This window comes from Danio rerio, chromosome 9, assembly GCF_049306965.1.
Source record: "Danio rerio strain Tuebingen ecotype United States chromosome 9, GRCz12tu, whole genome shotgun sequence".
Classification (NCBI taxonomy): Eukaryota; Metazoa; Chordata; class Actinopteri; order Cypriniformes; family Danionidae; genus Danio; species Danio rerio.
Window position 1 is genome coordinate 42,410,913 of NC_133184.1, and position 17,865 is coordinate 42,428,777.

General features: G+C 32.2%; 2 protein-coding genes across 3 annotated transcripts in view; both read right to left on the minus strand.

Annotated features, from left to right (window-relative positions):
• The window catches only part of bard1 (BRCA1 associated RING domain 1), a 51,526-nt gene extending 50,264 nt beyond the window's left edge, over positions 1–1,262 (minus strand). The window contains exon 1 of the mRNA XM_021479004.3: positions 1,104–1,262. The gene's annotated coding sequence lies outside the window, so the exon portion shown is untranslated. The remainder of the gene's footprint in view (positions 1–1,103) is intronic.
• A 1,882-nt stretch (positions 1,263–3,144) lies between these two features.
• abca12 (ATP-binding cassette, sub-family A (ABC1), member 12) overlaps positions 3,145–17,865 on the minus strand; it is a 161,177-nt gene continuing 146,456 nt past the window's right edge. For both annotated transcript variants that reach the window (XM_073913004.1, XM_681540.10), the window contains 6 exons: positions 12,523–12,657; positions 12,072–12,175; positions 9,464–9,556; positions 9,181–9,286; positions 6,158–6,295; positions 3,145–4,003 (listed from right to left, as the gene is read on the minus strand). In XM_073913004.1, coding sequence (XP_073769105.1) covers positions 3,908–4,003; positions 6,158–6,295; positions 9,181–9,286; positions 9,464–9,556; positions 12,072–12,175; positions 12,523–12,657 — 672 coding nt within the window. In that variant the 3' untranslated portion in view covers positions 3,145–3,907. The remainder of the gene's footprint in view (positions 4,004–6,157; positions 6,296–9,180; positions 9,287–9,463; positions 9,557–12,071; positions 12,176–12,522; positions 12,658–17,865) is intronic.

Consider the following 17,865-nt stretch of genomic DNA (forward strand, 5'->3'; position numbering starts at 1 on the left):
TTCTCTTTCACGTCTTTTGATCCGCAACTCGTTTGTTTATTACACAAATGAGGGTTAATGTAAATAATCACTAAACACCGCGTTTTGACACCTATTTGACCATTAAAGCGTTCACGTTAAGATGACTTTAGATGTCTGCGCTCCTCTGCTCGTCTCAGTGTGTGAATGAGAGTGAATGCTGACCGGCCACATGCTTCTGACTGCGTGATCGTGCTGCACACACACATAAGCTCTTTCGCGCTTTTAAGAGCAACACGTGTACAACTGTGGCGAAATATGATGCAATAATCATTTATTTCGATTAATGCTTTTTTATAATCGTTTGAAACCGAAATCTAAATCGGATTTTCGATTAATTGCAAAGCCCTTTATAATAGTGGACCATTTTTATGCCTTTTTCTACCTCAATACTTATCCTCTCCCGCGACCCCCCTGTGAACTCTGGCGCCCCCCTTAGGGGGGCGCGGACCCCAGGTTGGGAACCACTGCTGTAATATATCCAACCACATGTTGAAAATCATGGCATACTCACTAAATTAAGTAGATTAAATTAAGTTAAACTATTGTAACTACACTGCCATGTGTCCGTTATGAAATCATGAGATAAATGTGACACATTTCTGAAAACTGAAACATGACAGTGGATTTACAATAGAGGTCTTTCTTCATACATCGATGATTAGGAAACACACACACACACACACACACACACACACACACACACACACACACACACACACACACACACACACTCACTCACGCATACGCACACACAGTTATAGCTTTTCGTAATCCGTTTGTATGCTTAATATAATGTGATATACATAACGTTGCTATAACTTTACATACTGTAATATGTAATCAATCACATTCTTAAATAAATAGAACAATAAACGTATAACATGGTATGCTAACTATTAACATTTGCGTTTTAAAGTAATATATACAGTCACAAATCGAGTCTCTTATGAGAGGTCTGCAGATCAGTAACGTTATCTTAATGAACTTGGCCGAAAGTTACGTTAGAAAAGAATGTTGGATGTAAACAAGAGTTGCTTTCATTTTGAAACTAAAACCACTGTAAAAAAAGGACTAAAACTTACCATCGTGCGTACAGCAGAAGATATTGCAGCAGTGTAAACTTTTCACCGTACAGTATGTCAAGTTTTCCCGATGTTGTTTGTTGTAGCACATCAGCACAATGCGACCCATATGACAGGACTGTAAACATAAGTAGTTTATATATCGCGCCAACAAAGCAGGAAGAGAAGCGGCGAGGTTTAGCGAATTTACGCTCTGATTGGCCGACTAGGCTTTAATTATGAAGTTGAGAAGCAAGCAAATAAAGGCCCTCCTTTCATCTCGTATAGCTATGTCTTTAACCCGTTTTTAAATGTTGGCAAGACAGTATATTTGATTATAAAACTGTATTTATTTATAAGAATAAAATTACTGGTGTTAATCTCAAGATAATGGATTTAATTACATTGCTTTGACTAGCCATTATCGCTCAAAAAAATATACATTTATATATATTCATTTCTAACCACAAAAAAAGGAAAAATGTGTAACATTTAATAAGCATTTAGATTTTTTAATATACTCGAAAACTAAATAAATGAATTTACTTGCAGTGCAACTGGGTTTGAAATGGTCTGACATGAAACCTTTTTTACTTTTAATTTAAATGTGATTTTACTCGACATGGTAATATAAATATGACAGTTAGTAAAGAAAAATAATTATAAATATAATTTAGACTTTGTGGTTTATAAGTTGTTTTGTTATGACCTGCCATTACCTTGGTTGTTCGACCAACATTTGCATAATATGCTATAGTATGGTATAGTATAGTATAGTATAGTATAGTATAGTATAGTACAGTACAGTATAGTATAGTACAGTATAGTATAGTACAGTATATTATAGAACAGTACAGTACAGTACAGTACAGTACAGTATAGTATAGTATAGTATAGTATAGTATAGTATAGTATAGTATAGTATAGTATAGTATAGTATAGTGAAGAATCTAACTAAGGATCTGGGAAACCTTGTAGCAAACTTAAGTGTGTGTTGTTTTAAAAAAGCAACCATTTATCTGTGTTGTGTTTTATTTTTATTTGTTTATATTTATTTATTCTTCATTTAATCATTTTATTTTATCATGATTTTTAGTCATTTATATAATTATCATTATATCATTTTATTGCTCATGATGGTTAATAATATGATTATTATTGATTATTTGTCATTTTATTATGTTTTTAATATTTTATTTTTAATATTTTCATAGAATTACTGCTTTATTAATATTTATTTTTTCCATATTGTTATAGTCTTATGACACTTGTTTTCATGAGTAAGAGATAGGAGAAAGTCTCCATTTTAAGGTCTGTGTTGTCTCTGGACAATGTTGTGAAGCATTAATTTCCCATTGCTGTTGCTTGTGGTATAATAACACTTGCTGGATTTATCCTGGTCTGACGAAGTCCATGAATCCACGATGGCGCATTGGATAGCGCTGTCACCTTACAGCTAGAAGGCTGCTGGTTCGAGTCTCGGCTGGGTCAGTTGCCGATTCTGTGTGGAGTTTGCTTGTATTCCTGATGTTCGCTTGAGTTTCCTACCGGTGCTCCGGTTTCCCACACAGTCCAAAGACATGCGCTTTAGGTGAATTAGGTAAGCTAAATTGTCCGTAGTGTATGTGTGTATGTCTTGGTCCTCCAGATTGAGGGTTGAGCATCTACAAACCCACCCTAAAAAAACTAGATGTTATGAAACACCAATATGGTGCGGCTAAACATCAACTTCAATACAAATGGCCCTGTAAGTCAGTTTATCCGAATACAATACATTTTTTCTTGTCTAGAAAAAGCTTCTTGATCTAAAAACTCTCAGATATTTGGGCTAGAAACAAGACAACAAGTTCACCAATGATGATTGACCTAAAAGAGATCTTTACCCGAGCCCCCATCATATGTAAAGAGGGAAGAGAAAGCTTGCCTAAAATTCAGTTCATAGCAAAACTGGATACCTCATCCCTCCCACAGCACTCAATACACCATGCAAAGCAACGCCATACCTCGACTCATGACACAAAGAACCAATTGTCCATATTCAATAAGACAAACGCTCAACAACTGCATGTGAAAAATAGCTTTAATGTAAAAATAAGCTTGGTGCATTTTTTAAAAGAGGAACCGTGCCTTGAAGCAGACAGAGAAAGGGCCGATGAAATATTCAGTACATTCTTGCACAAGAGATGTGCCTTCAGAGGAAATATTAATGAGAGCGAAGATGTGCAGACATTGAAGAATCATTTATATCTCCGAGCCAAAAAGGTCTTTGTGATTTATATCAACCCCAGACATGGATGCAGGCCGGCAGTTTAAGAGTACGGACTTCTCGCATACATATTTCATTCTGCAACCAGTAACACATTGTTGGTTGTTCGTGTCAATTATTCAGATTTCCATTACAGTACCTATATATCTAGTAGTAGAGCTAATAAAACGTCAAATAATTTACTAAATAAATGCCTTCATTTTGTTGGAGAAGAAGCAGCAGTGGATTAGTTTGAGGACAAATGATCGGCTAATGGATTTGCATGTAAACTATGTAAACTAGAGTAGACTTTCTGCATACTTAACCCCACCACTTCCATTAAATGGTCCCTTTAATGCTGATCAGTATAAGAGCAGAAAGAGAGTCATTTACACATAATTCCTCATAATAATAATAATAATAATCTTCAATTAAAATCCACAAGGTATTTGGCGACTTCATTGTTCAATACAATACATATATCTTTCATTAAAATCACAACATTAAATTAATATATAAGCTATAACTGATTTTCTTTTCTTCGCTAATTGTCATAATGTGCAAGTGTCGGGCATCAGTCTTAAGTGTTGAAGGAGTCTAGGCTGTCGATGTCGGATCCTTCAGTGGCCTCAAGTCCATCTGTGTCCACTTTTGCCGTCGCAAAGTTAATGAACACCTAAAAAGACAAATGCAGACAATTGTTTCATTTCAGAGCTTCTGTTCATTTCTTTATTTCTATATATTAATTTCTGCCATCTTCACAAACAAACATTTGGCCGTTATATAGTGTATAACTATAGCACTTCTTTGTCTAGTTAGCACTTCTTGTGTGTATTGGCTTTTTTTGTTGAATCACTGAATGCCTCCTCAGTTGTAAGTCACTCTGGACAAAAGCATCTATGCTTTTAATGACTATAAATGACTAAATGTAAATGTGTATAACAACCAATGTTCTTGCAATTATATATATATATATATATATATATATATATATATATATATATATATATATATATATATATATATATATATATATATATATATATATATATATATATATATATATATGTGTGTGTGTGTATATATGTATATGTATATATATATATATATATATATATATATATATATATATATATATATATACATACAGTTGCACCCTATATTCTCCATCCCAGTTTGCACTATTGATGCATACAATTGCAGTCAATCTGCTCCAGCCATTATACTGTTGTTTGCACATAAGCCAATTGCACTAGGCACTTTTTGCATAATAAGCACAATTTTAAGAACCACTGTACATTGTTAACATCTGTTTACATTACTCCACGATCAGTATTATATATTGTTTACATTCATAGATATTTATATATTTACATTTCATAGTCATACTTCCGTTACTTCTGTGTATATTGTGTATGTTATGTGTATGACTTCACTGTGGACGGCAAAGTAAGAATTTCATTGTACAGGGAAACATGTGTCATTGCAGTGCACATGACAATAAACAAATTGAATTTAACTGAAGTCAGAATTATTAGCCCCCCTTGTTTATTTTTTCCTCAGTTTCTGTTTAACAAAGAGCAGATTTTTTTTTCAACACATTTCTAAACATAATAGTGTTAATAACTCATTTCTAATAACTGATTTATTTTATCTTTGCCATGATGACAGTAAATAATATTTGACTAGATATTTTTCACTTCTATACAGCTTAAAGTGACATTTAAAGGCTTAACTAGGTTAATTAGGTTAACCAGGCATGTTAGGGTAATTAGGCAAGTTATTGTATAACAATGGTTTGTTCTGTAGACTATTGAAAAAAATATAGCTTTAAAGGCGCTAACAAATTTTGACCTTAAAATGGTTTTTAAAAAATAAAAACTGCTTTTATTCTAGCGGAAATAAAAGAAATAAGAGTTTCTCCAGAGGAAAAAATATTATCAGACATACTGTGAGAATTTCCTTGCTCTGTTAAACATCATTTGGGAAATATAAAAATATATATATATATAAAATTGATGCAATACAATAACCTATTAACGTATAAATCATTAAAGTAAATAAAATACAGTGTCCGTTTCGCAATTCATACATTCATTGACACAAAATTTACTTCAATTAAAAATTTAAATATCTTGTTGCCAACCAATTTTTTTAAACATCTAGTTAATTTTGCACATAAATAGAATAAATAAAATAATTTAAAAATTATATTAATAATAAAAAACAAGCAATAATATTTATAAATTAATAAATAGACATATATTTATTTCATTAATTAAGCAATAAATAATGTATCATTGGAGTATTATTAAAATATAACCTGCAATTATGTTTATTTCTCAACATTTTAAGGTTACATCTCGCAGTTGAAACGTTTTTTTCAACGAATTCTGTTTACATTTCAAAATACTGATTTCTTTCCCTCAGAGTTCACAGCTCACAACCTTATCTCAGAATTTCATCTTTATTTCTTGAAACATCAAGTTTAAATGATTTTATTTGAGAAATGAATCAAATGAACTCAAATTTATCAGTTTAGAATTCAAATCTGAGAAAAGCAAACCTAAAATAGAAAAAATAAAATGTAACATATTGCATTTTTTTATATGGCAGAAATAAGCTTCAGCATTTAAATGTCTTCAAGACACTAAATATAGGACTGTACTTCTATTCTATTATATTTCTTTTATGGCTGAACAAGGCTGTAGATCTTTATAAAAAAAAAACAATCTCTCTTTGCGTTGCACAGAAAAACAGCATGAGGATAAATCAATAATAAATATTGACCAAAAAAAACTCTTTCTGCTAGACAGCTTATGTATCTTACCTCATCCAGCGTGGTCTGGCTGACTGAAAAGTGTTTGATTTGCAGAACTGTCTTGTTGGACTCTAACAGGCTGAAGATTGAAGCCACACCACCAGGAGCAACAGGCACATGATACTCCACCATATTGGAATGATTATCCTTTATGGAAAGAAAATGGATCATGTAAATTAGACAGCAAAATAAAAAACAAGGAGTTACAGCATACATTTAACTCTCCCTGAGGATCACTAATAATGTTATTTAGTGAGTGTTTCCTTAAAACAACAAAACAATTTTAGTGATTTTTATTAGCACTTTCACCGTTACTCTGGCCCAAAAAGCTCTTACATTTTCAAGACTTTTATAAAAACACCTTCTTTTACTATTTGTATTTACACTACACTTCCTGGCAAAAGTCTTGTTGCCTTGATTTGTCAACTTGACTTCTAGTTGATCATTTGATATCAGAAGTGGCTTATATGAAAGGCAAAGGCCTCTAGATTACGCTTATTTTATCAAAATAAAATATGATCATGCCTTGATTTTTAATGATTTAATTAGGACAGTAAGGTCTGACTTTGCTGAGACAAAAGTCTTGACACCTAACAGAAATAATGTACAGTATAGAATATAACGCATGCTGCAGTGGAAAAAGAAATAATATTGTGTATGACTTCAATGAGCTTGGTCCATACATGTCTGCAATGACTTAAATAACATATTAATAAAGTCATCTGGAAGAGTTCATCAAGATTCATTTTCAACGCCTCCTCCACCATCTTACCCCAGACATGCTCAATAATGTTCAAGTCTGGTGACTGGGCTGGTCAATCCTGGAGCACTTTGACCTTCTTTGCTTTCTACACTGTGCCACTTTTTTAAATGATCAACTAGAAGTCAAGTTATTAATTGTTGCTCCTACAGCTGAAATTGACGACAAAGATTCAAAAAAAAAGATTTGTGTAAAATGAATTTTCACTTTAAGTTGAAGTCACTATTAAAACACACAAATGATTACAAAATAAAGGCTGAGTAAATGAATCAAAATCAAAACTGCAGAAGAACAGTATTAAAAGGTTTTCCAGCTGTTTTAGAACTGTATTCAGGCTGCACTATGTTTAAATGTATTCATCTGATGTAATAAAGTTGAAGAAGTTCAGAAAAGGCTGAGTCTGCAGTTTAGTTTCAATAAATATTCATGAATATTCACTTTCACTGCAGAGAAAGTTTGGAGTTCTGAAACTTTTACAGGTCGCTTTTGAAGAAAGCTCATCTCTCATTCAAAAATCAGCCCAAAATATATAAATGATAACCTGGATCCATAAATGAAAGTGATCATTTTATTTAAATAGAGAAAATAAAATGCCAGAGAAAACAAAAGCAAAAGTAAAAAGTCAAAATTATTAGCCTTTGTGAGATATGAATCACACAGTTTAATAGAGAGATATTTTAAATACATTTTAAAATATAACCCTTTTGATAACTAATTAGGCCAGACCAAATCTGAATTTTTATTACAATTACTTTGCTATTACTGCGCAGAATTTTTAATACAAAACAAATAAATAATATTAGTTGAAGTCAGAATTATTAGCCCCCTTGTTTATTTTTCCCCCCAATTTCTGTTTAACAATTTTTTTTCAGCACATTTGTAAACATAATAGTGTTAATAACTCATTTCTAATAACTGATTTATTTTATTTTTGCCATGATGACAGTAAATAATAATTGACTAGATATGTTTCAAGACACTTCTATGCAGCTTAAAGTGACATTTATGGCTTAACTAGGTTCATTAGGTTAACTAGGCAGGTTAGGGTAATTAGGTAAGTTATTGTATAACAATGGTTTGTTCTGTAAACTATTGAAAACAATATAGCATAAAGGGGCTAATACTTTTGACCTTAAAATGTTTTATTTTTTTAAATAACAACTGCTTTTATTCTAGCCGAAATAAAACAAATAAGACTTTCTACAGAAGAAAAACTATTATCAGACATGCTGTGAAAATTTGCTTTCAATTTTGCTCTGTTAAACATCATTTGAGAAATATTAGAAAAAGAGAAAATAATCATTCTGACTTACATAAATACATCTGTACATACATAAATATAAAATAAAACGTAAATAACTATCTAACTAACTTAATAAATTAATAAATTTGCAGATGTTTGTGGAATGATTTTGAGAGTATAGTAAGTACAAACTTAACACATCAAATAAAAAATAAGAACTTTATAACTTTTATTTATTTATATTTTACAATGTAAATCCAATTAGATTATTTTTTTTGTTAAGTAATGTCTTGCAAATAATATATCTACTAAAAAGCAGTATATATTACTTTACTTTTAATATTAAATTACTTTAAAATTACTGTACAATATAAACCTTAACTGTATTTTGCATAAATTATCTAAACATTTGCAAACTATTGAATATGTAAAAATGTGTTATCGAAGAATGTATATAGAAATAATATATATTTACATGTAAATAAGTAAATTTATAGACCAGGGATTGGCATTTTAAAGGTCAAAATTATTAGCCCCTTTAAGCTATCTATTTTTTCGATAGTCTACAGAACAAATCAAACCATCGTTGTACAATAACTTGCCTAATTACCCTAACCTGCCTATTTAACCTAATTAACCTAGTTAAGCCTTTAAATGTCACTTTAAGCTTTATAGAAGTGTCTTGAAATATATCTGATCAAATATTATTTACTGTCATCATGGCAAAGATAAAATAAATCAGTTATTAGAGATGAGTTATTAAAACTATTATGTTTAGAAATGTGTTGAAAAAATCATCTTTAAAAAATCTTCAAAAACTAAACAGAGGGGCTAATAATTCTGACTTCAACTGTATATATATATATATATATATATATATATATATATATATATATATATATATATATACATATATAAAATATATATGTGTGTGTGTGTGTGTGTGTGTGTGTGTAGTTTCACATGAGTTAAACTGAACATTCTCATATAAAAATCTAAAGTATTTAAGATGTGCTTTGTTTTTGTCACCTTCAGGCACGTGCCGGGGAAGTTCTGCTGCATGAAGTTACTGATCATATCTACATCATAGGAGGCTCCGGTTAAATACATCTTCACCGTGAACCCGCTGCCGAACCTGTCAGACCAACACAAGATTATTTTATCAGTGCCGACTGAATTATGAAGTGTCTGCAGGAGATATCAAGCTCTGCAGCAGCAATAATAGTGGGAAACAAAAGGAGACGTGAGGAAAGCAAAGGGGAAATAATTGCTAGTTGGAAACAGAGGACACGGAGAGAGATAAAGCGCTGACCTGTTCTTGATGTGCTGTAGGGAACCCAGGCATCTGAACTGTCCTTTCACCATTATGGCCAGACGAGTGCAAAGAGCCTCACACTCCTCCATACTGCGGACACAAATACTCTCTCAAACCACAGCTGGCGAAAACTTTCAGTGGAAATATGCCATGCTCAATGTTCGCAGGAGATGCATGGTATGGTAGTGTATAATATATCACTGTCTTCAGGCTTTTTTTAAATGTGTTTAAAGTTTCTGCAATGCTTAGTGGAGGAAACAGTGTGTCTTAAATAGTTTTTTTATCTAGTTTTCACTGACAACTGAATCCAGAAGACTTCTATAAAGGTAAAATACAGTCGGCGAGGCAACACTGAAAAACAGAAATGTTGGCATAGTTTTCAAACTAGGGACTGATGGAGCTCCAGGGGGGCCGCTGGAAAATATAGCTTAAAATATATATGGTTTGTAAGGATCTCAGTGTTTTAATAACTTATGGCATTATAGCAAATCGACTTCTGATATGAAGCTGAAACTTTTTCATCCATAATGTTAAGTTAAATTATTAACATTCATTTGTGTATATATTTTAATTAGGATATAATATGTTATAATCATGCACACTAAGTAGTTTTGCTTTTGGGAATATTTATTTTTTCAACTAAACAAATGTATTATTTAGAAACATATTCTGTAAATAATTCATCATAGCTAATTGTTAAGAATATTTTTATATAGGAATAAATAGACTTTCATAAGATAATTTTCATATATTAACATATTAGTGTCATATAGTAATACATATTTGCTTTAATATATTAATTAATATATATTTTTCATATTATTACACATATTATACATATATTAACATGCATACAAACACACATATTATTATGAGTAAACAAATATTCAGTATATATTGTAAAACTAAAGAGCAACATTTGTAAATTTTTGTGCATTTAATTTTCCTAGATTTCTATAAAATTCTCCACTTTATTTTGATATTATATGTAGCTCGTCATCTTTACAAGAAATATTTACTACATTATTTTTTCTTTCTAAAAAATGTTCAACTGTCATTGCTATGAATTGAATTGATACTAAGGACTATTTTATGGGCAATTAATATATAATAATTACATAATTATTACTTATTAGACAAAATTAGCTATAAAACTGCTGTGAAATTCTATATACTCGCATATCAAGAGCAAAATTTGTCTTAATATAATTACATTCTTAAGGCTAATAAATAATTAATTGTCCTTATAGTACCATGCTTAAACATTTCTTTTATTATTACTATAATTCATTCATTCATTGTCTTTTCAGCTTAGTCCCTTTATTAATTTGGGGTCGCCACAGTGGAATGAACCGCCAACCAGCACATGTTTCACGCAGCGGATGCCCCTCCAGCCACAACCAATCTTTGGGTAACATTTATACACACTCATTCACACTCATACACTACGGAATTTAGCCTACCCAATTCACCTGTACGGCATGTCTTTGGACTGTGAGGGAAACCGGAGCACCCGGAAGAAACCCACACGAACACAGGGAGAACATGCAAACTCCACACAAAAACAACAACTAACCCAGCCGAGGCTTGAACCAGCGACTTTTTTGCTGTGAGGCGACAGCACTACTACTGCGCCACTGCGTCATATACATTATTATTATTATTATTATTATTATTATTATTATTATTATTATTATTATTATTTTTATTATATTTTTATTGCTGTTGTTGTTGCCATTGTTTTTAATTTATTCATTAATTTTCTTTTCGGCCAAGTCTCTTTATTGATTAGGGGTCGCCACAGCGGAATGAACCGCCAACTTATCCACTAAATGTTTTTACACAGCAGATGCCCTTCCAGCTGCAACCTATCTCTGAGAAAGTCATTAATGATTGCCTAGCATTGCTATGAATTTATTCAAATGACTATACTGTATATTAACAATTGTTCGCTTATGAGACAAAAATCTCCATAAAACTGATAGATATAATTGCAAACTTAAGGCCAATAAATAAATAAAAAATATCCTTAACATAACTTGTTTAAAAAAGTGCCTTTTACTACTATTATTTCTATTATTGTTGTTTTTGTTGTTTTTTCATATTTATTATTCTTCTTCTTATTTATTATTATTATTATTATTATTATTACTATTATTTATTTTTTTGCTTGAAATACAGTACATGTTTATAACTACACTGTAAAAAAGACATAATTCCATACAATCGATTTGATAAAACATGAAGGAATTAAGTTCATTTATCAGTTTTTGCAAATTTAAGTGGACTAAAAATAAAACAATTAAGTTGTCCCCACAAAAAAAAAATCAAGAATTAAGTTGTTGCAGCTCATTTTAAATAAGTAGTTGTGTATATGTACACTGTAAAAAAATGGGTTGCCTTAAATTTTTAAGCTGAATCAAATTAACCTTATGAGTCCATTGAACTTATATTATGTTAACCTAATCTAAACTGCTTGCGTAACTTATAAAACTAAGTTAATCATGTTCTGACTTAATTTTATAAGTTACAATGATTTTAAAACACATTAATTCATAATATAATTTTTTACAGTGTACTAGTGTGTGTCATGAGCATGTGTTACCTGTGTGATGTCAGCACCACCGCGCATTTGCCCATCACTTGTTCAGAGATGATCTTCCAGAGATGCCGTTTGGATCGTGGGTCCATTCCAGAGCTGGGCTCATCCTGGGAGGTTACAGAAGAGACATGTGAGAAACATGTGGGATGTTCCAGAGAGCTTACAAAAAAAAAATATCCAATGCAAAAAACCCACACACACACACTCTCCAGGTAAACGCAATCATGCCCACATTTCAAGTCAGAATAAGTGATGTGCTACAAGATGTTGGCCAAACAGCACACCAACGCATTTCAGAGGTGTTTGCAACGAGTGTGCAATATTTACCCATTCAAAGCCCTCAGAGCAAACACTCCAGTATGGTGATTTATAGAGCTGCTGTGTGATTTACTAAAGAGTGGATAGTTTCAGCTTAGCGTGAAGATGATGGTGATCATGTGTGTTTTTGGCTCACCAGGAGAAGGATCTGAGGGTTTCCGATGAGGGCTAAGGCTGTCGAGAGTTTCCGGCGGGTTCCGCAACTGTAGCTCTCGCTTGTGTTGTTTCTGTGGTAATTCAGCTGCAATTTTTTCAACAGATAGTTCACAACCTAAAAGGAAAAAAGCAAGAGATGATGTTACAACAAATATATGCACATACTGTATGTTCTTCGTCTCCACATCTGGTGAGAGTTGGATTTGGAAAAGAAAAATTTCCAAATAGAAAATTTGACGAACGTTTTCCAAGTTTTTAATTCGAAGCACTTGCAAAACAGCTGTTATCAAGAAAGGAGAAGCTTTAAGCTTGTTGGTCAAATAGTCAAATAGAAATAATTAGTTCCTTATTTTTAGTAATAATAATAATAATAATAATGATTATATTAATAATATGATTAATTAATATTACTATTAATGATAGATATATGCTTAATATATTGTAAAAATTCTATTATATTTTAATATAAAAAGTAAAATTTCCAAAAAACAAAACAAAACAACAAAATACAAATCAGGAACAAAAACATGAAACTAAAAACACAATATAAAACAAAACACAAAATAAAAAAAAATAAAAAAAATCCTAAAACAAAACAAAACAAAACATGAAACAAACAAAAAACAAATCAGAAACAAAAACATGAAACAAAAAACAAAATAAAACAAAGCACAAAATAAAACACAAAACAAAAATCATGAAAACAAAACAAAACATGAAACAAAAAATACGAAATACAACATGAAACAAAACAAAACAAAACATAAAACAACAACATAAAAACAAAACATGGACCAAAACAAAACAAAACATGAAACAAAACAAAACATGAACCAAAACAAAAAAAAACAAAATAAAACACAAAACAAAACATAAAACATAAAGCAAAACAAAACATGAAACAAAACAAAACAAAACATAAAACAAAACACAACAAACAAAAAACTAATCAAAAACAAAACTAATCAAAACAAAAAACTAAACATAAAATAAAACAAAAAGGCGAGAAAATATTTTTGTGGGAAAATATTCTTGTACTTTTTTTTTTTTTTTTTTTGCTATTTCTGATCAGAACAATCTCAAACAAATTCTCAAACCGGGAACCCTTTTTTTTTAAGTACTTACAGTTCAGTCATGACTTTCCTGCAATTTATTTTTGATTAACAAAGCAATAATTGTCCCCAAAAAAGGCTTAACAAGTTGTTCTAACACATTAACCGGTGTGGTCTTGACATTATAATGAGTCACTTTGAATAATGTTTTGATTAAATGCCTGTTGACATTTGACCCAGCACAGCGCATGTCACGGTTTCTGCATTCATTTAACTAATTGGATTCATACATCAAAGGATCCAAGTAGACGTTCTATGAATTTAAATAGCTTCTCATAAACCTGTAAGAAACCATAAAGGACTCTTCATCTAACAGGGGTTACGCGCACCTACAGATCATACAATTGGGCTGAAATTTTACCACACGCTTCCCTCAGGAAATCAAAATTTACCAGCCGTTTCCTCTGGATCCTCTAATACAAGTTAATGGGCCAAACCGCAAAAGCCATTTCAAAGTCTCAGCAGCTTCTACACCAATGCTGCTGGTGGCCAGAATATGACTGATGATATTCATAGATTGTTAAGTCGATTCCCACTCTGCCCTTGTTATAGAAGGGTAACATCATCGTTACGGGGTGCTGCCTTTACTTCATTTTAGACACTGTTGGACTTTATATCAATTTTACTCAAGTGTTACTTCAGCCAAACACATTTAACATTCTGATGTGATTTACTCAGCCTTTTTTCATTTCAAACCTGAATTACTTTTTTCTTTCTTTCACAAAAAACAATACAATGTACAATATTTGTTTTATGATTTTCTTATTAGTAAAAGTGGATAAAGGCCTTAAGTATTATGTTTTATTTCATACTCTCTGTGGCTGTTGGATGCCTGATTCTGATTGCTTCATAAACATTCTCATGATCAATATTAAACAAATGCACAGGTAAAATAGCTTGATGATATACCATATTACTCTACTTGAAAAAAGTCGTGTGGCCTACCCAAGTTTTAAGAACAACGAATAATAACTTGACATCTGGTTGATCATTTGGTATTAGAAGTGGCTTATATGAAAGGCAAAGAACTTAACTGAAATAATGTCCAGTATAGAATATAAACTCATAGTGCAGTGGAAAGATAACTAATATTGTGTATGACTCTCATGAGCTTGGACGACTGCATCTATACATATCTGCAATGACTCAAATGACTTATTAATAAAGTCATCTGGAATGGCAAAAGAGTTCTTGCAGGACTCCCAGAGTTTATCAAGAATCTTTGGATTCATCTTCAATGCCTCCTCCCTCATCTTACCCCAGACATGCTCAATAATGTTCATATCTGGTGACTGGGCTGGCCAATTTATTAATAATTTATGAATAATTTGTTATTAATGTCATCTGGAATGGCGATGAAAGCATACTTGCAGGACTCCCAGAGTTCATCAAGATTAATTGGATTCATCTTCAATGCCTCCTCCTTCATCTTACCCCAGACATGCTCAATAATAATCATGTCTGGTGACTGGGCTGACCAATTTATTAATAACTTATTAATAAAGTCTTCTAGAATGGCAAAGAACGCATTCTTGCAGGATTCCCAGAGTTCATCAAGATTCTTTGGATTCATTTTCAGCGCCTCCTCCTTCATCCTACCCCAGACATGCTCAATAATGTTCACATCTAGTGACTGGGCTGGCCAATCCTGGAGCACCTTCACATCTTTGCTTTCAGGAGCTTTGATGTGGAGGCTGAAGTATGAGAAGGAGCGCTATCCTGCTGAAGAATTTGCCCTCTCCTGTGGCTTGTAATGTAATGGGCAGCACAAATGTCTTGATACCTCAGGCTGTTGATGTTGCCATCCACTCTGCAGATCTCTCGCATGCCCCCATACTGAATGTAAACCCAAACCACGATTTTTCCTTCACCAAACTTGACTGATTTCTGTGAGAATCTTGGGTCTATGCGGGTTCCAATAGGTCTTTAGTATTTGTGATGATTGGGATGCAGTTCAACAGATGATTATGCGGATAAATCTACCCTCTGCCACTTTTCCAAATAATTAACTAGAAGTCAAGTTATTATTTGTTGCTCTTACATCTAGGATTGATGAAAAAACTTTTGTTAGGTAGTGTTAGAGCATAATATAAAGCTTTTTTTTTTATTTTAGGCAGTAAAAGACCATAGGATTATGACAATACTGTTCAGATCTTAAAAAAGCTATGTAAGTATATGAAAACCAGTATCACAGAAAAAATGAAACTATGGGAAATGTTAATTATTATAAATCAGTTAAATTGATCAGTATATTATATGTATTATTTGAGATCATTTCTGCACAGGCTAACCAACGTTAAAAAATATCAGCAGACATAAACCTGAATTAAATGAATGGAGAAATGTGTGTGTGTTATAGAGCCGTGCGCTCATAACTTCATTAATGTGTCACACTCTCCGATCATAACAGAGTTGATAGATTCAGTTCAGCTTTAAGCTTTCTACATCAGAATACTGTGCAGGATGCAATGAAAAAGAAAACAGAGATAAAACAGTGTGATTTATCTTCTAAACAGTTTGAAACCGCATAACACAAAACAAATGCTTCCGACTCTAAAGTAAGATTTAAAACCTCATTTGTTCTCTACATTTAACTGATTATTGAAGCTTGGTGTCTAATTTGTATATCGACTTTATTGCTGCTATGTAAAAACAATGATGAATAGTTACCTAATAATGTTCAGAGATCCGTTCCAACTTTTCTGAAGTGAAAGTCATAAAATTAAAACAGCTGTTCTGTTTTTTTTTTATTATTCAAAAAAACCAAAACTCACAGAAATCAGCCACAAATCAGCTACCACATTCAACAACAGACAAACACTCACTGAAATACAAGGGCTATTTATACAGGTGACAGCAACAAGGCTTATCATATGGATGACGTAACAAGGGGAGGAGACAATGACACTCCAGGACAACTAACATTAACATGGGTGTGGCACGAGAGGACAACAGCAAGGAGTAACAGACATAACAAAACGAGTCAGACACATACAAAGACAGGGATGGGGCTGTAACATTAAATAAGTAGTTTCAACAAGTAGCAAAAATACTTTTTTCACTGTATTTACATGCATTAATAAATTAACAGATTTGACAGTGGGCTAAAAAACGTGTGAATTTCTGAGCAAACAGATTCCAGGTGGGCCTAGTTATCAATAACAGCTAAAATTTCCATTTCAGGGCATCCCTAAACAATAAAAGCCACAATTGAGTGATACAAACAGCTATTAATAACACATACAGGTCTATTGTTGGATGTGGATGCTATTTCAACTTTCAGAACTGCTTGATAAAGTGACATTACAACCTTTTATGCAAGCTAGCTATATTCTCTCAGACCAGTGTATCAGTCTTTAGTAAAACTAAAAATAAAGATTTCGCATCTGTGGCCAAGGGTGAGTTTTTAAGAAGTGCTTTTTACCAATAAACCTGAGAGAATGCAAGATTAATTGGCTTCCTCGTTAATCAATGCGGAGGAGAGCCAACTGCTTCCTGTCAAATGCAATACTGAGACTATACCAAACTGAGATCTATTCACAAAGCCTTCTGGAATCCAACAGGGGTTTCCAGGCCGCGGTCGATGATGGTTGAAACTGGTGAAGTTAATTAATAGTTAAAAAGCTTGGTGGCGACAGCAGAAGCATATTTTTTACTTGTGTGGAAAGACATCATCAAACTAGAGACACACTTCATGAGAAACAGATGCAAAACCTTTGTTCGAGATTTAAATGATATATCAGTGGGTCAGTGATTTGTGTCCAGTGATGGAAAGAATCCTAAAATATATATTGTCAAGATAAAGAACCAATACTTACAATAAAAATAACTATTATAAACTACTTAAAGTAAGAGTATTACAATGTGATAATTACTATTTCCTCTGATACCCTGCCAATAAAATTTTTGTTTACATGACGATTCCTTTTAAGGGTGTTTCTTAAGCATTTCTAAGTTAAATTATTTGCCATTCATGGATAATATGATGAGTTCAGATGCAAAAAAAAAACTGCCATCTGAAATTCCCATATAAAATAGAACATTATTGTCATCCCCTTTTGTTTATGTGGAGATATTTGCCTTTAAAGACCAGAAAAAGAACTTATTCTTTGCCATAAAAGTGACGTTACTGAACATACACACAGGATCCTGATGAAAATGCTCATTTTAGAAGAAAATTCCAGACAGCATTTAGAGGTTTTTGCATCTAA